Raw genomic sequence first — 17,182 nt, forward strand, 5'->3', positions numbered from 1 at the left:
ATAAAAACGGAGGCATTTCTGGGCAAGAACTCACCAATCAGAGGAGACCACAGAGGGGGAGATGCTGCCAGTGTGCGAAGGTGAAGGTAGAGGTAGAGAAGTAGTGAAAAGGGTCATTAAGTATGGTCATTAAGTAAGTATGGTCATTCCCTGAATTGTTGCTGCTTGATGGTCAGCAAGGAGATTTCATACATATGAATGTATAAAAGCCATCAGACAGTATGCCCCACAGGAGCAATATGGGACCTTAAAGAGACAGCAGATGTGCAAAAGAATTCCATGAACCTTCCTAGAATTCATTCATACCAGGGGACTTAGTATAGAACAGACACAGTTCCTGCATTGGAGGAGCTCCCAGGACATCTACATGCAACACAAATGCATATGTGCAGAGAATGAACAAAAATGATTGGGGGCAGGGGGAAACACCATTTATTAAGATTTTAATAGCCTCTGGGTGTTGGGCCTGGAGTCAGGAAAACCTGAATTCAAATGTGGCCTCAGACACTTACTAACTTTGTGGCAAGTCACTTAATCTCTATTCACTTCAGTTTCCTCATCTGTAAAATGGGGATAATAATAGCACCTACCTCTGGAGGTTGTTGGGATAATCAAGTGAGATAATAATTATAAAGTCCTTAGCATGGTGCCTGATACATAGTAAACACTGTATAAATGCTAGCTGTGATAAAAATAATAATATTTGCTATTGTTATTTATTATTATTATCATTATTATTAAGTGTTTACCAAGTACCATTCCAAGTGCTGGAGGAATAACAGAATAAATGTACTTGGGAGGAAGGTGACTTTGAAAAATAGAGAACTGGCATAAAGTATCATGGATGGAGTGCTGGCCTTGGAATCAGGAAGAGCTGGGTTCAAATCTCCCCTCAGTTGTTACCTTGGGCAAGTCACCTAACTACAGTTATTCCTTGCACATCACAGGGGTTGGGGCATGCCACCCCCATGAGCTGGAAAATCCATGTAAAACTCATTGGTCCTCCATTTGTACCAGAGAGGAAGTCTGAATTTTTTCTTTTTTGTATATGGGGTGTTTATAGTACCTTTGGGTTGATATTATATAATATTATTTATATATTTTATATAATTTTATATATATATACATAAATATTATGCATTTCTGAGTTTCTAAACTTTTTCTGTGTCTTCTGCTGGCCTTTGCGTATTATCTCTGGCTTCTGCAAAACTTCCCAAAATTTTTCATTTAATTTTTTATGTTGACCTGTGATATATTAAAACTACTGTGGGAAAAGTCATGATGTGGAAGGGATAACTGAGTACTCCAAGACTCATTTTCCTCATCTGTCAAATGGGAACAATAATGGTATCTGGCCCACAGAGTTATTATGGAGTTCAAAGTAGAATAATGCATTTAAAGCGATTAAAAAACTTAAAGATGCTATAGAAATGTCCACTCTGGTTATTACTTATGCTTTTAAAGCCACTGTCCTCTTTCCGCCATGCCACACTAGGCCTCCAGCATCGAAACTAAGCAGGAGTGGATCAAGAACATTCGCGAGGTGATTCAGGAAAGGATCATTCACCTGAAGGGTGCTTTAAAAGAGCCGATACAGCTCCCTAAGACACCAGCCAAACAGAGGAACAATAGTAAGAGGTAACCAGCATCTCTTTCTGCCTCCTTCTCTTCTTTCTCCCTCTCTTCCTCTAACACTCAGCACTGCCTTGCACACTTGGGAAGATTGGGTGAGTGTTTGTTCCTCTGGGTCCAATGGGGCTGAGGCTAAGGATCTCTGCCCTTGAATGGTGGCTGTATTCTTGTAGCCACGCGTCCCAGGCTTTCCTGATCAGCCACTGCTTAGTTTAATTCAGCAAATATGGATCGAGCACCTGCTACATGGAAAATGATGTGCCAGGTACTTCCAAGTGAAAGATGCAGCCCATTCCCTAGTGGAACTGATAAGCAAACAGGAGAAACACTAATGCACATTAAGAAGTTAAATGACAATGCGAGATTGTATTGACTACGAGTCAGTATGAGTAATGTGGATAGAGAATACTGCAGGTGTTCAGCGAGGGGAGAGATCAGTGAAATCTGGAGGGCTTGGAGAAGGCTCCGTTCTGTTCGAAGGGTGGCCCAGGGCTTGGTAACAAGCTACCTCTCCCAACATCTCCCTCCATCATTCTGAAGTTCCTCATTCCCAGGCTCCCAAGAGGCCCTACAGCAAAGCTGAGACATGGGGTTTGTGCATCCTAGGTGAGGTTTGAATAACAACAGTGATGGCTCAAATTGCTATAAGCCTTGAAGCTTTTCAAAGTCCTTTACAAACAAATCTTTTTTCATCTGGACATTTTACCCCTGCTATTATTATCCATGAGAGGCTTTGAGCCTTCCCCTGTAACTCCTGCAACCTCACTTATCACTAAAATAATTACCAGTATACCACAGAAAGTGGGATTTTCTGGGGCATAAACTGGAGACTGGGTTATAAGTGACAGTTTTATAATTGATTTGCTGTGTGACCTTGAGCAAATCACTTTTATGTCTCTAGGCTTCATTGTCCTCATCTATAAAACAACCTGTTTGTGGGGCAGCAGTAGATAGAGCACCAGCCCTGGAGTCAGGAAGACCTGAGTTCAAATCCAGCCTCAGACACTTACTAGCTATGTGACCCTGGACAAGTCACTTAATCTCGATTGCCTCCAAAAAATAAAAACACAGTGATCCAGTTTGATTAAACGAGATATTTGAATTCCATATCAGTTCTAACAATTCATGAATCTGGAAAGTAAGGGAAATTCTAATAGTAAATTAGTTTAATTTTATTAAATATTAATAAAATTTTAGATGTTAATAATTAATAGATTATAATAAATTATGAGGGGCAGCGTGATGTAGTTGGATAGGGAACTGGATTCAAAACCAGGAAAACCTGAATTCAAGTCCTGCCTCTAACATACACTGGCTATATGACCCTAGGGAGATCACCTAACCTTAGCATTCTAGGTAATTCTATTAAAAAAAAAAACTAAAAAACTAAAAAAAAATTATTGAACTCCTTCTATATCCCAGGCACAGTGCTAAGTACTTTACTATCTCATGTGCTATTATCTCGTCCTCACAACAACCCTGGGTTGCTATTATTATCCCTATTTTGCAACTGAAGAAATTGAATCAGACAGGTTAAGTGACTTATCCAGGGTCACACAGCTAGTGTCTGGGGCTAGATTTGAACTTACGTCTTCCTGATCTCAGGCCCAGTCCTCTATCCTCTGTGAAATCTAGCTGCTTGCTAAGCCTAAAAGTTTTAAAGAAGGTGCCAATATGTATTGGTAGAGGGAGTTTCCTGAACTGGGAATTCTTTATACTAGTAAAGTCACAGGTCCAGGCCTTATCCCTTTCCCTAACAAATCACATTAAGAAAGGCCCCATGGCTGCAGTTGCCTGTCTTCCTTTGTCCTAGCCCCAGCTCTGGCCGAGAAACACACCATTTATCAAATGGATTTTTCAGGGATAGCAGGACAGTGTTAGAATGACACTGATCTGGGTTAAAACTTACTGGATATGTAACCTGGGCAACTCTTTTCACCTGTCACTGCCCCCAAGAAACTCTCTATGATTATAACTTGGAAAGAAATTGTGTTTTTGCATTGGAAAAAGTCCATTTTTTACCAATCTGGTGCTCTATTATACCAGATGCAGGAGTGTCCCTGACATCCCTCATTTTACAGGAGAGGAAACTAAGGCCCAGAGAAAGATAAGTGACTTGCCCAGGGCATGAGGCAGAGAGGGGATCTGAATGCCAAATCCATCATTCTTTCCACTGTACCATGCTGCCTGGGATACTTAGGCATTCCCCCGAGACACAGGAAATGCCACCTTCCTTCTCTGTCTATCGCCAGTCTAAGCTTGTTGGAGGAGAAGGAGGAAGAGAGCACAGTTTCTTATCTGGATGCCCCTGGCCTTCTTTTTTTTTTTTAAAGCAATTGGGGTTGAGTAACTTGCTCAAGGTTACACAGCCAGTTATTTTGTGTGGGTGCCAAGTATCTGAGGCCGGAACCAATCCCAGGTCTCCGGACGCCAGGGCCGGCACTCTTACTCACTGTGCCACCTGGCCGCCCCTGCCCCTGCCTTCATAAGCCTTTTGAAGTGCCAGAGTTCTAGTCCCAGAGTGTCAGACACTCAATAAAAGTCTAAGGCTTGAATGTTTATCGCCCAAACATATAGCATCACCATGATAGCTATCTAACCTGCCTATTTTAGACAGAGACTGTGGCTCCCCTGAATGCTGCCTGTGTGACCCTGGGCAAGCTGCTTCACTCCTCTGAACCTCAGTGTCCTCATTTGTAAAATGAGGGCATTGGAGCAGCTGATTTCTATAGTCTCATTCAGCTCTAAATCTTTAATCCTTCCCAGACTCCCCAGTTAGCTAATTCTCTCTACCTCCCTTTAAAATACCTTGTTTTTACTTAGCTGGTTGGATGATGTTTTCCTACAGTCAAGTTCCCTCACTCACAGCAGTCATTCAATCAACAAGCATACATTTATTAAGCACCTCCTACTAAGTGCCAGGCACACTGTGTGCTAAGTCCTAGAGATACAGGTACAAAGAATGAAACAATCCTTCCTTGCAAACAGCTTGCATTCTAATGGAGTAGACAGTAAGCTCATTTATAAATATGCATGTAGCATAAAGCGAATAGATACAAATATATACAAAGTAATTTAATACAAGGTAGTTTATGCAGATGTACCTAAGAAGTCTTGGACTACAGGAAATGTTTCCTGCAGAAGATGGTCCTCTGGGCTGCATCTTATTTGGTTTTTTGTTTTTTTTTTTTTGAAGGGAGAAGGCAAGGCAATTGGGATTAAGTGACTTGTCCAAGGTCACACAGCTAATAAGTGTTAAGTGACTGAGGTCAAATTTGAACTCAGGTCCTTCTGACACCAGGGTTGGTGCTCTGCCTTGCTGGGCTGCGTCTTAACCCTAAAGGGAAGAGGTAAAATAGGAAGTGCATTCCAGGAGGGGGAGGAGATGGTGACCCATGCGAAAGTATCACACCACCAGATACATGGTAGGGACTTAATAAAATCTTTGGGGGCTTTGTTGTGTATTTTGGTCAAACTGAATTCTTCAAGAAACATGAAATAAAGTGGATCAAGGGCCAAGGTAAGGGTAAAAGTTTCTCCTTTCTCATACCATGTTTTGGGGAGAGATTACAATTGATTGGCCAGCTCCCTAAACTCTGAGGATTGTCACTCTTTGGAATGAGGAATATAAATGAGAAGAAAGAATCTTCACCTCCCCTTTCCTTATAGAATGTCATCCTAGAGGAGGGATTATCCCTGGAGTCAGCCAGGAATAAGAATGAACTGTCAGGAAAGATCTACACAGTTCAAGGTCTAATGTCTGTCGAGATCCAGGGAAAGCGAAGAGAAGGGTCACTTTGGAGAAAGTGACCAAAGATCCAGCAGAGGGCTGAGGCACCATGATCCACCCCACTGAGCATCTATTCAGTGCTTAGAAGTGAGACTGTGCCTCTCTCCCAACCCCTGGAAGATACCTCATCCACAGACCCACAGTAAGGCAGAAAATACAACCCTAACTCTTGGATCTCTCCTAGTTTAGTGGTGGAGACAGTGCAGACATGGAAAAAGATGTGATAAGCACAAAGGGAGGGGGGGAAATCTCATAAATAGATGCAAATTAACATGACCTTAAAGACCAATTTATCTAAAGGATAAAATTGCTGGGTTACAAAGATAGAACTGGAAAGGGTGAGTCTCAGAAAATTTCCCAGAGGAGGTAAGCCAGAGAAAGCCTCAAAGCAGGTTCTGAAAGGGAAGAGAGATGCCATTTGTCCCTGACCCCCCCGTCGATGGCCAGAACAGATGAAAGCAAGGAACCATAGCAGATAAAACAAATGGAGGGTACGTTAGAGATGTCAGACACTGTCAAGTGCCCCACAACCAGATTATGATGTAATTGGGGAATATTTAACAAAATAAATAAAAAACAATAAAATATAGATGATGCTAATATGTGATGTGAGCTAAGTCAATATGAGCCTGGAAGGATCCTTATGTACCCTATTTCCATTTGAGTTTGATTCCACTAGGCTATGGGACTGGTAATCAGGCTCATTCCCTTTTCCTCAGCCACTAAAGAGAGCGAGGGAAGTCTCCCATACCTACTCCCATTAGCACCAACACCATATCACTGCCCTAAACCTCATGAACTGGCTTCATCTGCAGAGGAGGCAGACGTTGGCCAGGATGGGAGGAAGCAGAGTAGTTATAGCAGAAGGAACATAGGATATGGAGCCAGAGGATTTTGGTTCAAGTCCCAGTTTTTCCACTTACTAGGAATTAGCAAAAAGGATTGGACCAGTGATTTCACTGGCATACAAAACTCAGAGATGAGGAAAAACTCCCTCTAACAATATAGGTTGGCATCTTCTTTGAAATTTACAGTCTCTAAGAGTTGCCGCGAGTGCTGAGAGGGGCAGTTAGGGGGCATAGTGGATAGTGGTTTAGAGTCAGAAAGACCTGAGTTCAAATCCAGCCTCAGACACTAGTTGTGTGACCTAGGCAAGTCACTTAACCCTGTTTGCCTCAGTTTCCTCATCTGTAAAATGAGCTAGAGAGGGAAATAGCAAACCACTCCAGTGTCTCTGCCAAGAAAACCCCAAATGGAGTTATGAAGAATCGGACACAATGAAAGCAACTGAACAAAATTCAGGATGTATACAGAATAGATAGAAGTTAATTTGAGTTGGAAAGCTATGAACACAGCTGAGTGGACCAAGAAAGGGTCGGTTTCTGGTCCAATAACCGGCCCAGGATGGAAATGTTCCTACAAATCGTCACACACAAGTAATCCAAATGTGACTGTATATGATGCCTCAAGAATCAATGTAATTTTAAGCATTAATATTTTTACTGCACCAAGACTTTTGGGACACCCTGTATTTAGAATCTGTCTCTGAGATGACTACAATATGGGTTAGCCTTTGCTTCTAGAACCCACGCACATGTATATGATTAATGATTTACTGGAAGTATAAAAAGTATAAAAAGCTCTAGAGTCAAAAAACCTGAATTTAAAAGATGCTCTAACACTCTTTTAGCCACATAACTTTGGGGGTGTGTATTAAGGTCTTTGGATGACATTAGTATCCCCACCCCCAAAATAGAGGCAATTATTTGCATAAATATCACATAGAATTATTTGCATTTTCTTCTGAAGGTCAAAAGAGATAATAGATTATAAAGTCATAACTGGAGGGGACCCTCTCATCCAACCCTTTCATTTTGCCAGTGAGTAAACTGAAACCCAGAGAAATAAAATGATTTGCCTGAGGTCACCTAGGGGGTGAGCAGCAGAGCTGGGATTTTGACCTCTGATCGTCTGATACCAGATCTGGTGCCCTTTACAATATTCCATGAGATCAAGAGATCTTAGCATCATAGATTTGAAGCTGACTGGCTGGGATGTCAGAGGTCATAAGATCATAGATCCAGAGCTGAAAAGGACCTTACATCTCATCTAGTCCAACCCCTTCAATCTACAGATGAGGAAAAAGAAGACCAGAGAAATTAAGTGACTTACCCAAGGTCACACAGTACACCTCCAAACGCTTCTTTCTCCAGATCCAGGACTCTTCCTTTGTACCACACTTCCTCCCTGAGATGATGTATGTTAAGTGCTTTGTATCTGTAAAGCTCTATTTACATGTGAATTCCCTTGATAATCATCATTATTATCATTGATGATGTTCCCTTTCCCATGCAGAGAATCAGGTATGTGATTCTTACAGAACTCTGCATGGCAAGAACCATTGTTCCCTGGGATGACTCCTCCATCACTGTCCACAAACTCCCCACCAAGTGGGGGCTCCTGTCTCTTCCTCCAAACAAAAATTCAGCTGATTGTTGATTTCACCAAAGAAGAGAGAACTAGAATGAGACCAAACTCTTATCTGTCTCTATCATTACATTTCTCACTACATCTTCCTATGGATGCAGCAATGAAAGAAGCTAAGGCCTTGTTGGCCTCCCATGAAGGATTGTGCCAATGGCATGGCCAATGTGGTCCTGGCCAGGGACTCAGTGCAAGAGTGGGGCATGGCCATTAGAACAAGGGGACAGGGGGATTGTATTGTGTATGAGCATATCTTCTGATCTGCCTTCCTCCCCTCTACTAAAGTGCTCCACTTAAAAACACTTAGAATGTCCTCAATTTGGAGAAGTGGGAGATGTGAAACTGCCAGGGATGGAGAGCCAAGAGTAGTCAACAGCTCTTTATATGGCTATCCAAAGGCTGATGGCAGATATGATTAGCACCTTTATCTTGGAGCCTGTAGCATGATCTGCTATGCTGATGATCCCAGAATCATTGATTAAGAGTTCAGTAGAAGGGGCGGCCAGGTGGCGCAGTGAGTAAGAGCGTCGGCCCCTGAGTTGGGCGACCCAGGATCGGTTCCGGCCTCAGATATTTGGCACCCACACAAAATAACTGGCCGTGTAACCTTGAGCAAGTTACTTAACCCCAATTGCTTTAAGAATAAAAAAAAGAGTTCAATAGAGACCCAGGGATCATTTAGTCCAGCCTCCTGATTTTACAGATAAGGAACTGAGACCTAGAGTCACAAAGTGACTTGCCCAGTCACACAAGTAGCAGATTCAGGATTTGAACCCAAGTCTGAAAACTTTTTGATGTCAGGATAACACTGTCCCTGAGGGTACCAAAGGGTGAAGAAAAAAAGTGACTTCCTTAGCAGCCAGAAGCCATATCAAAGACTAGGCAAAGAGAAATCCCTCCCACAGAACTTGTCTAGCCCTCTGCTTGGAGATAGGAGAGACCTGGGAGATTTTCTAGTCAAACCCTTGATTTCAAAGACTCATTTAATATAAAGAAATGAAGAGAGACAGCTGAGTGATGCAGTGAATAGAGCACAAGCCCTGGAGTCAGGAGGACCTGAGTTCAAATCTGGCCTCAGACACTTACTAGCTGGGTGACCCTGGGCAAGTCACTTCACCCTATTTGCCTCAGTTTCCTCATTTGTAAAATGAGCTGGAGAAGGACATGGAAAACACTCCAGTATCTCTGCCAAGAAGACCCCAAAAGGAGTCTCAAAGAGTTGGACATGACTGAAACGACTGAACAACAACAAAACATGCTCTACCAGCCCCATTCCCACCAAGGTTAAGAAGCACAAATCAAGAAAAGGTCAAACAGTTCCCAGTAGCAACCCTGCTGTTTTTGTTCATTTGCTTCTTTCCACAGCCCCATATTATTTATGGTCTACTTGCCCTCCCCACCCCCAGCCTGGGTACAGCACCGGGCAGAGATGCCTGAATAGCCTTCACTCTAGGTTTGCCAGCCGCTGCATTTGTCATTTGGCCAGAGGCTGGGCTCTCAATAAGATGATGGGTCTTCCTGCTGCCCCTTCTATACCTGGGCCCAGTGCTGGCCTGGGGAATTGTGGGGGGCGGGGTCATTCAGTATGCAGCCACCAACATGGTGATTATGGGCTTTGCCCCATGTCAGAGGTGACATCACTGAAAATCACAGAGCGAACCTTCTTCCAGCTGGGTGATTTGAGCCAAATCCCTGCCTGAAAGTGCTCTACCATTCCCAGATGGAAACTGCTCTGTTCTTCTTAAGCCCGTGGTCATTCCCTCTCCCTCCACCCTTCCCCCTTGTGTTCCCCCTGCAGGGATGGAGTAGATGATATTGACAGCCAGGGGGATGGGAGCAGCCAACCGGACACAATCTCCATTGCTTCCAGGACCTCTCAGAACACAGTCGACAGTGACAAGGTAGGACAGTTTCCTAGCTCCCCACCCACTCCCAGGACTTTTTGACTTCCTGCCCCCTGGGAAGACCCCCTTCCCCAAGAAGCCTCTCACCAGGGGATACAACTCTGAAGGTTATATTCTTCAAGGGAATATAACTCAGAAGGGGGGTGGGGAGAGAGGAGCATTGGAGCAGGGCTGTTTGAGGTATGTCAAATATGGGGACTGCATCGGCTTTGGGGATGGAGGATTAGGGTTGCTTGGTCAGTCCTCCAAACACTTTGAGAGAGTTGTCGGGATGAGAGGTGGTGATAAGGAGTGATTCTCCACATTCCTTCCCCTCCCCTCCTCAAATGCTCTGCCTTCCAAAAGGATGGGAAGTCTCGGGGCAGTTTTTCTGCGTCTTTTTTGACTGCTGATTCCTTATGTTCATACTGACTTGAATGCCAGCCCAAGAGAGTGATTTGGAGGATGGCCAGGGTACAGCTGGATGGTGGGAACGTTATCCACGGTGCTTTCTATGGTGATATGACCTTTCTCCCGAGGGGACCTGTTTGGAATCCTGGGACTCAGTCCCCCAGGGCAGAGGCAACGAGGACAGAGTGTGTGAAGCAGTTTGGAGAGGATGTGTCAATCTTGGCAACGACGCGGGTAGGTAGCTGTGTCAGGTCTTAAGCCAAGTAAGCATGTGTTGTAAGGTCTTTCATGGGGAGAGAAAGGAAGGGCACTTATGGCCCCGACTATTTCTTGATCCCCCCCCAAGCTGGGCAGTGGGATTAATCCAACTGTCTGAATGTTGTGGTCTCCCTCCTTTGTGATGGTTGCGCGTATGTCCCACCCTTGCCCACCCAGCGTGGGCAGGGATGGGAGTGAAATTGGCATTTCTGCTGCATGTTGGTGGCATTTGTTGTCGGTGAAGCTCTGAGGCCTCAAGTACCATCTAGGGCTGGTGCTGCCTGGCCTGGTGCACTGGCCTCCCCCTTTCCCCCTAAGGCTGGGAGAACAGGCTGTGTCCATACCTCGTGTTCATTCTCTACATTTCGGACTATCTATTTGGCCTGGCAGTTTGTTACTAATTAATTAGGATTTTTACCTAAGTCTTTCTCAGTAGAACAGAAATGTTATCTAAATCCTGTGGTAATTATAAAGTAAATAGCCCTGATGTCACTCCAGGGACAGCTTAGCATAGTGGATAGAGGGCTATCCTCAGTCAGGTTGAAGAATAATGATGATGATGATGGTGATGGCTAACTTTTATATAGCACCTACTATGCTCCAAGCATTGTGCTGAGTGCTTTTTTACACAAATATTATATCACTTGAACTAGGTACAAGTTTTATCTCTGATATTTACTGACTCTGTGATCCTGGGAAAAATCACTAAACCCCTACAGTGCTTCAAACAATTCTCTAAGATTCTAATTGGAAGAATAGTTTCAGATCTGTATTGATAGAGGGAATTTCCTCATCAATGGCAGCTTATACCAATGAAATTAAAGATGTAGACTTTAATTAAAAAAAATCACTCTAGAGGAGTAAACTCTCCCTAAACATAGGTTCCCAGAATTCCATGGTTCAATCAACCAATCTCTTGTTTCAGGCAGAATAGCACTGAAAGCCTTCTGTGACTATGGAGAAGGATCAGGGTCTCTCTTCTTAGAATCTGTAGTGAGATAATTCTTCTCTTCCTCATTTTCCATGTTTAGCAATTTCATCTAGATTTGTCCTGTAAATGCAACCTTGTTTTGGAATATTTGCCATGTATGGACACAGCCTATTGGTTCCCAGTTTCAAGGGTCTTTTGCCCTACCTATCCCCCCAAGCTGGCTCTGCATTTTCCCACCAAAGCCTCTGACTCAGAAACAGAGCCTTGAACTGAGGAAATGGCTGCTGGTTGAAAGTTGGCTTGGGGAAACCCCAGGTCCCAGTCATTCTTCTTCCTTCCTCCCAGGTAAGTGAGCCTAGCTTGGAACTTATCTTCTAGCAAATGTTCTCAGGACCAAGCAAGCTCTCTCATATGCTTTCTTTTCTCAAAGGGTCATAGGATTGCACATTTAGAAGTGGAAGAGAATTTAGAGGTCATCTAGTCCAACCCTTTTGATTTCATGCCTGCAAATATTGAGGTCCCAAGAAATAAAATGACTTGCCCAAGGTCACACAATAAGTGGTAGGGCTGGAGTTTGAACCCAAGCCCTCTAATTTTTACTCCTACACTCTGTCCACAATACCAAGCAATTCAGATCAGTGGGATTGTGTGTGGGGACTGAGCTGAGGCTCATGGATAGGATGCTGGGTCTCCCATGGGACATAGAACCGTAGGCTATCAGAGGAAGGGTGAGTCCTACGGATCCTCAATCCTAATATCCTCATTTCATAGAGGAGGAGGAGCTAACACCATGAATGATCAAATAACTTGCCTCAAACTCACACTGATAATTAGTGATAGGCAGAGTTAGAACTGGTAGAACCCAAGTCTCCAGATTCCCTACTCAGTTATTTATCCGTTCTAAGAGGTCAAGTCCTGAATCCTCTTAAAAGATCAATAATCAGCATCCACTGATCAAGGCCAGTGAATATCCCCAAAGGCAGGGGTGTCAAACTCACATAGAAATGGGGGCCACCAAACTGTAAATGAGGCACCCTCGGAGCTGCATATTGACTTAGGAGACCACACGTGTTTATACATATATATGTATATAATTATATATAAAATATGTTATATATCATATTGTATATAATTATATAATAATATAATTATAAAATATATGTGTTGTATTTTATAATTATATAATATACTATGTATTGTTGTATAATATAATTATATAACTTATAATTGCTATAATAAACATATTGTGTTTATTATATATTATATAATAAATATTATGATTATTATATATGTATCATATTATATATAATTAACATATAATTGAAATTTTTTTTGAATGAATGAAAACAGCACATTGAAATCAGATAGGAACTACACTTTAAATCAGGTTTGGGCCATACCAAGGAGTGTTGTGGACCCTATGGGGCTTGCAGGCTCTGTGTTTAATATTTCTGCTCTAAGGAGGTCAGTCAAAATATCCATGATGAAACACTTGTTGTGTAAGTAGCCCTAAGATGGATTCGATGGAAATAAATAGAAAGGAAAGGAAATATGTAGTTTCCTTCTTTTGAGTGCTTCCAAGATAACGAGACATGATAGATCCCTATCATAAGTAAATATAATAATTACCTATCTTTGTGTCTGTCATCCAGCCTTCACTATCAAGCTTTTATCTAACCTGATTCCCTTCTAAATATCTCTGGTCCTCTTCTTCTTGTCTTGTGCCCTCCATGGAGGAAAAACAGCCCTATGATTCTTGTTGTCAGGAAGTAACTCTTGGGGTTGCACGTTCAGGATCCCATATTAAAGTTTAGCAATCCCCTAGCTCTACCACCCTCATTTTACAGATGCAGAAACAAACCCTTTGGGGCTAAGTTTGTCCAAAGTCACACAACGAATATCTGGCAAAGCCAAGACTCCAACCCAAGTCTTCTGATTCCCAAGTCTGTATTTCCAAATTTGGAGGTTTTTTTTTTTAAAATAAAAAGAATGCATAAAAATAATAGAGTCCGGTTCAAGGGCATGTGTGACTGTGGCCCATTCCTTGCCAAGGGAAATATCACCTGAACTGTTCCAGATCCAGATTCTAGTCCCTATTGAGAAGGACTATTCCCTCTCTTAAGAGCCCACAGAACTTCAGAACCTGCTGAGAGCAAAGAAGAGCCCTGTTCCCTCTGGGGCTTTCCCTACTCCACCCCTGCTCTTCCCTCAAAGCCTCAAACACACATCTCAATCAATCAGGTAGCATTTATTAAACACCTATCACATGCCAGGAAATACAAAGATCAAAATAGTGAATTAATCCCTATGTCTGTGAAGTAGTGGAATATGCTTTCCAGTAATGATGGTGGCATTTTATTTAGTGCTTACTGTGTGCCAGGCATTTTGCTAAGCACTTTGATCCTCACAGCAACCCTTTGAGGTAGATGCTACTATTATCCCCATTTTACAGTTGACAAAACTGAGTCAAACGAAAGAAACTTGCCCAGCCTCATACACTTAGTAAGTGTCTGATGTCAGATTTGAACTCAGGTCCTCCAAGACTTTATCCACTGCACCACCTAATTGCCTCATTTGATGGGTCCCCTAGGTTCTTTCCCTTGAATACTATGAGCTGAGGAAAGGAGGTAGGCTTGAAGAGCCAGTGGTGACTAGTAGGAAGTGATGGGAGAAGTGGGGAGCAGCATAAGAGGGAATAACGGAATGGAAGGCATAGATTCATTCCTTCTATTTCTCCTTTCATAAATCATTCTGTACAACCCATGTGCCAAGGGACTCCGATGAAGCCTGAGCAGGGGGCCTGGGTGAGCTTTGGGAGAGCACAATTGCTAAGTGTTTTCTCTAACTTTAAGAAAAAGACAAAAGAGAGAGAGAGGTGGAGGTTTTCCCCTTAGATGTAATTTGTGGCAGAAATATAGATAGAAACACTAACTCCTTAAGAAAAAAATTATCTAATGGAACGTCTTCATGAATATTTCATTCAATTTCTCGAACATTCCAACACTCTAACAGAGATAAATAACAGTGCAGTGTCTTCCTTGACTGCACACTGCTCTTTCTTCAACAGGGAAGGCATTATTAGACTGGTGGATATCTCCATCTCAGCCACCAGCTCTCAAGCTGTAATGGACTACAGAGAAGTCCAAACCTCTTGTTTTACAGATGAGGAAGTTGAGTCTCATAAAGAAAAAAGCAACTTTCCCAAAGCTATATAGTAAGCGGCAGAGGTGTCTTTGGATGCTTAATCTAGTATTCTTTCCACAGTATTATAATGTACCTATTCATATCAGCCCCCCTATCCTCACTTTTCTTTTTGTAATCCAATAAAAAATTTATCAATAGATAATTATAGGTATAGAACTCTACTAGGTGCTGGAGGAAATACAAAGTTTAAAGATTAAACACATTCTTTTCCCTCAGTGATCTTCTATAGACTCATCAAACTCTAGTGATAATATCTATATTAAAATTTGCCCCTTATTATCCTTTTTAAAAATTACTTTTGGGGTGGCTGGGTGGTGCAGTGAATAGAGCACTGGCCCTAAAGTCAGGAGGACCTGAGTTCAAATGTGACCTCAGATACTTAACACTTACTAGCTGTGTGACCTTGGGCACGTCACTTAACCCCAACTGCCCTGCCTTCCCCCCTCCAAAAAGCAAAGGAAAAAAAAAGATTACTTTTAATTATAAGCTTAACAATCAGCAAACCTTATAAAACCAAGAAACATTTTACTCCCAGGTATCCGATTAACTAGTTAAAGTATAGTCCTAGGTTTCAGAAAGTCTCCTGACTTGGGACAATAGAAAAAAGGAATTATTGTTGTTTAGTTGTGTCTGACTCTTTGTGACTCTGTGGACCATAGCATACCAATACTATTCATGGGGTTTTCTTGGAAAAAATATTGGAGTGGTTTGTCATTTCCTTTTCCAGTTGGTTAAGGCAAACAAAGGTTAAGTGACTTGCCCAGGGTCACACAGCCAGTAAGTATCTGAGGCTGTATTTGAACTCAGGTCTTTCTGATTCTAGGCCCAACACTCTATCCACTGAGTCACCTAGCTGTCTCCTAGGAAAAAAAGAGGATAGGTTATGGTAATCTAGAAAGGAATGTTAACTAGGAGGGCTGAATCAGGACAAATTGATGAATTTGTAGCAGAACACAAAGGGATCCTTTGGTGGCAGTGCCCAACATAGAATCAAAACTCCTCTGGGAAGCTTTTTATATACTTAGTTTTCTACTGGTGGAAGAGAAAGGGAGAGAGAACTGTGAATGGTAGATGTGGTCTAGAGAGATCAGTCCATCCAATTCAATCTAATGCAACAAACTTTTTTAGAATGTTTGATTAGATTTAATTTTTTTAATGTACAAAAATCTATTTTCTCTCCCTCCTCCCCTGCCCTGCACTGGGGAAAATTATCAATTAACAAGGAATTATTAAATGCCTTCCACGGTAGGGCACTGTACTCATTACCAAGATAGCAAGACAAAATGAAAACTGCCCCCTGCCCCCAAGGCACTTACTTTCTTCTGGACAAAGGGTTAGGCTTAGTTTGAGCAAGAAGGAACCTTTCCTCCAACAGCTGCCTTAGTAGGTCTAGTGAACCCAAGTTTAATGAATTAACATTTCCAATAGAAAAAAAAGCTTTCTTGGTTGTTGTTTAGTCATTTAGTCGTGTCTGACTCTGTGACTCTGTATGGGGTTTTTTTGGTAAAGATACTGGAGTGGTTTGCCACATCTTTCTCCAGTGGATGAATGCAAACAGAAATTAAGTAACTTGCTCAGGGTCACACAGCTAGTAAGTGTCTGAGTCTGGATTTGAACTCAGATCTTCCTGATTCTGGGCCCAGTGCTCTCTTCACTGAGTCACTTAGCTGCCTTTCTTATTTGTACCTCCATGCAAAGTGTCCTGACCGTAGAATGAGGTGATGACAGAAGATACTTGGAAGCCTCCATCTAACTGTGCTAATGGCAACATCTATAATAATAACTAGAATTTACATAATGATTTAATATTTTCAAAATGTTTTACAAATGTCATATCATTTGATCCTCACAACAATCCTGTGGAGAAGGTTTTATTTTTATCTTGATTTTACAGGTGGGGTACTAAGGCTGGGGTTAAGTGACTTGCCCAAGGTCACACATCCAGTAACTGAGGCAGGATTTAAATTCGGACCTTCTTGGTTCCAAGTCCAGTGCTTCACGCATTGAGTAGCCTAGCTGTTTAAACTTTGTGCGGTCTGGGAAACTCTTTACTGACCCTTTTGAGGAGCTGGTAGAGCTGACCATAGAGAAAGTGATCTAAACAGTGAAGTCTATCTTTGATGAACCTTATATGCTACAGTGACCTCCCATGCTCAGAGCACCCCATAGGCACATCATCCCCTAGCAGTTCTCTGCTATGAATGCCTTCATATTTCCTTCCCTTTTCCAATCTACCATCTCATTGTATTTTAAGGTAGGGGGAATATGCTTTCAAAGACTTTTGCAAAGTCTCATTATCATTATTTCATTTTACTAGTAGAAAATGGTAGCATCCACCATGCTCCCCAGACTTTTCTCTCTACTATACCCCAACTTTCCTGATCCTCAACTCCCTCCACATTTGCTTCCTATGACTTATCTTTCCTGGCATGAAAGATATATGGAGAAAGGGAGGGCAAAGAGAGGTGACAGGAGAAAAAGAGAGAGGAGGAAGAAGGGGAAGGGAATGGAAAAGAGAGAGAGAAAGACAGAGAGAGAGAGAGAGAGACAGAGAGAGAGAGAGAGAGAGAGAGAGAGAGAGAGAGAGAG

At 42.3% G+C, this 17,182-nt stretch overlaps 1 protein-coding gene across 4 annotated transcripts in view; it reads left to right on the plus strand.

The window, feature by feature from the left end:
• KALRN (kalirin RhoGEF kinase) overlaps window positions 1–17,182 on the plus strand; it is a 982,696-nt gene that overhangs the window by 664,670 nt on the left and 300,844 nt on the right. For 2 of the 4 annotated variants that reach the window (XM_069064963.1, XM_069064964.1), the window contains 3 exons: window positions 1,496–1,638; window positions 9,705–9,807; window positions 10,234–10,434. In XM_069064963.1, coding sequence (XP_068921064.1) covers window positions 1,496–1,638; window positions 9,705–9,807; window positions 10,234–10,434 — 447 coding nt within the window. The remainder of the gene's footprint in view (window positions 1–1,495; window positions 1,639–9,704; window positions 9,808–10,233; window positions 10,435–17,182) is intronic. The other 2 variants (XM_069064965.1, XM_069064967.1) reach the window with 1 other exon arrangement.

This window comes from Petaurus breviceps, unplaced genomic scaffold (assembly GCF_028583685.1).
Source record: "Petaurus breviceps papuanus isolate PSGF00001 unplaced genomic scaffold, PetGlider_PUasm1.0 90654, whole genome shotgun sequence".
Lineage (NCBI taxonomy): Eukaryota > Metazoa > Chordata > Mammalia > Diprotodontia > Petauridae > Petaurus > Petaurus breviceps.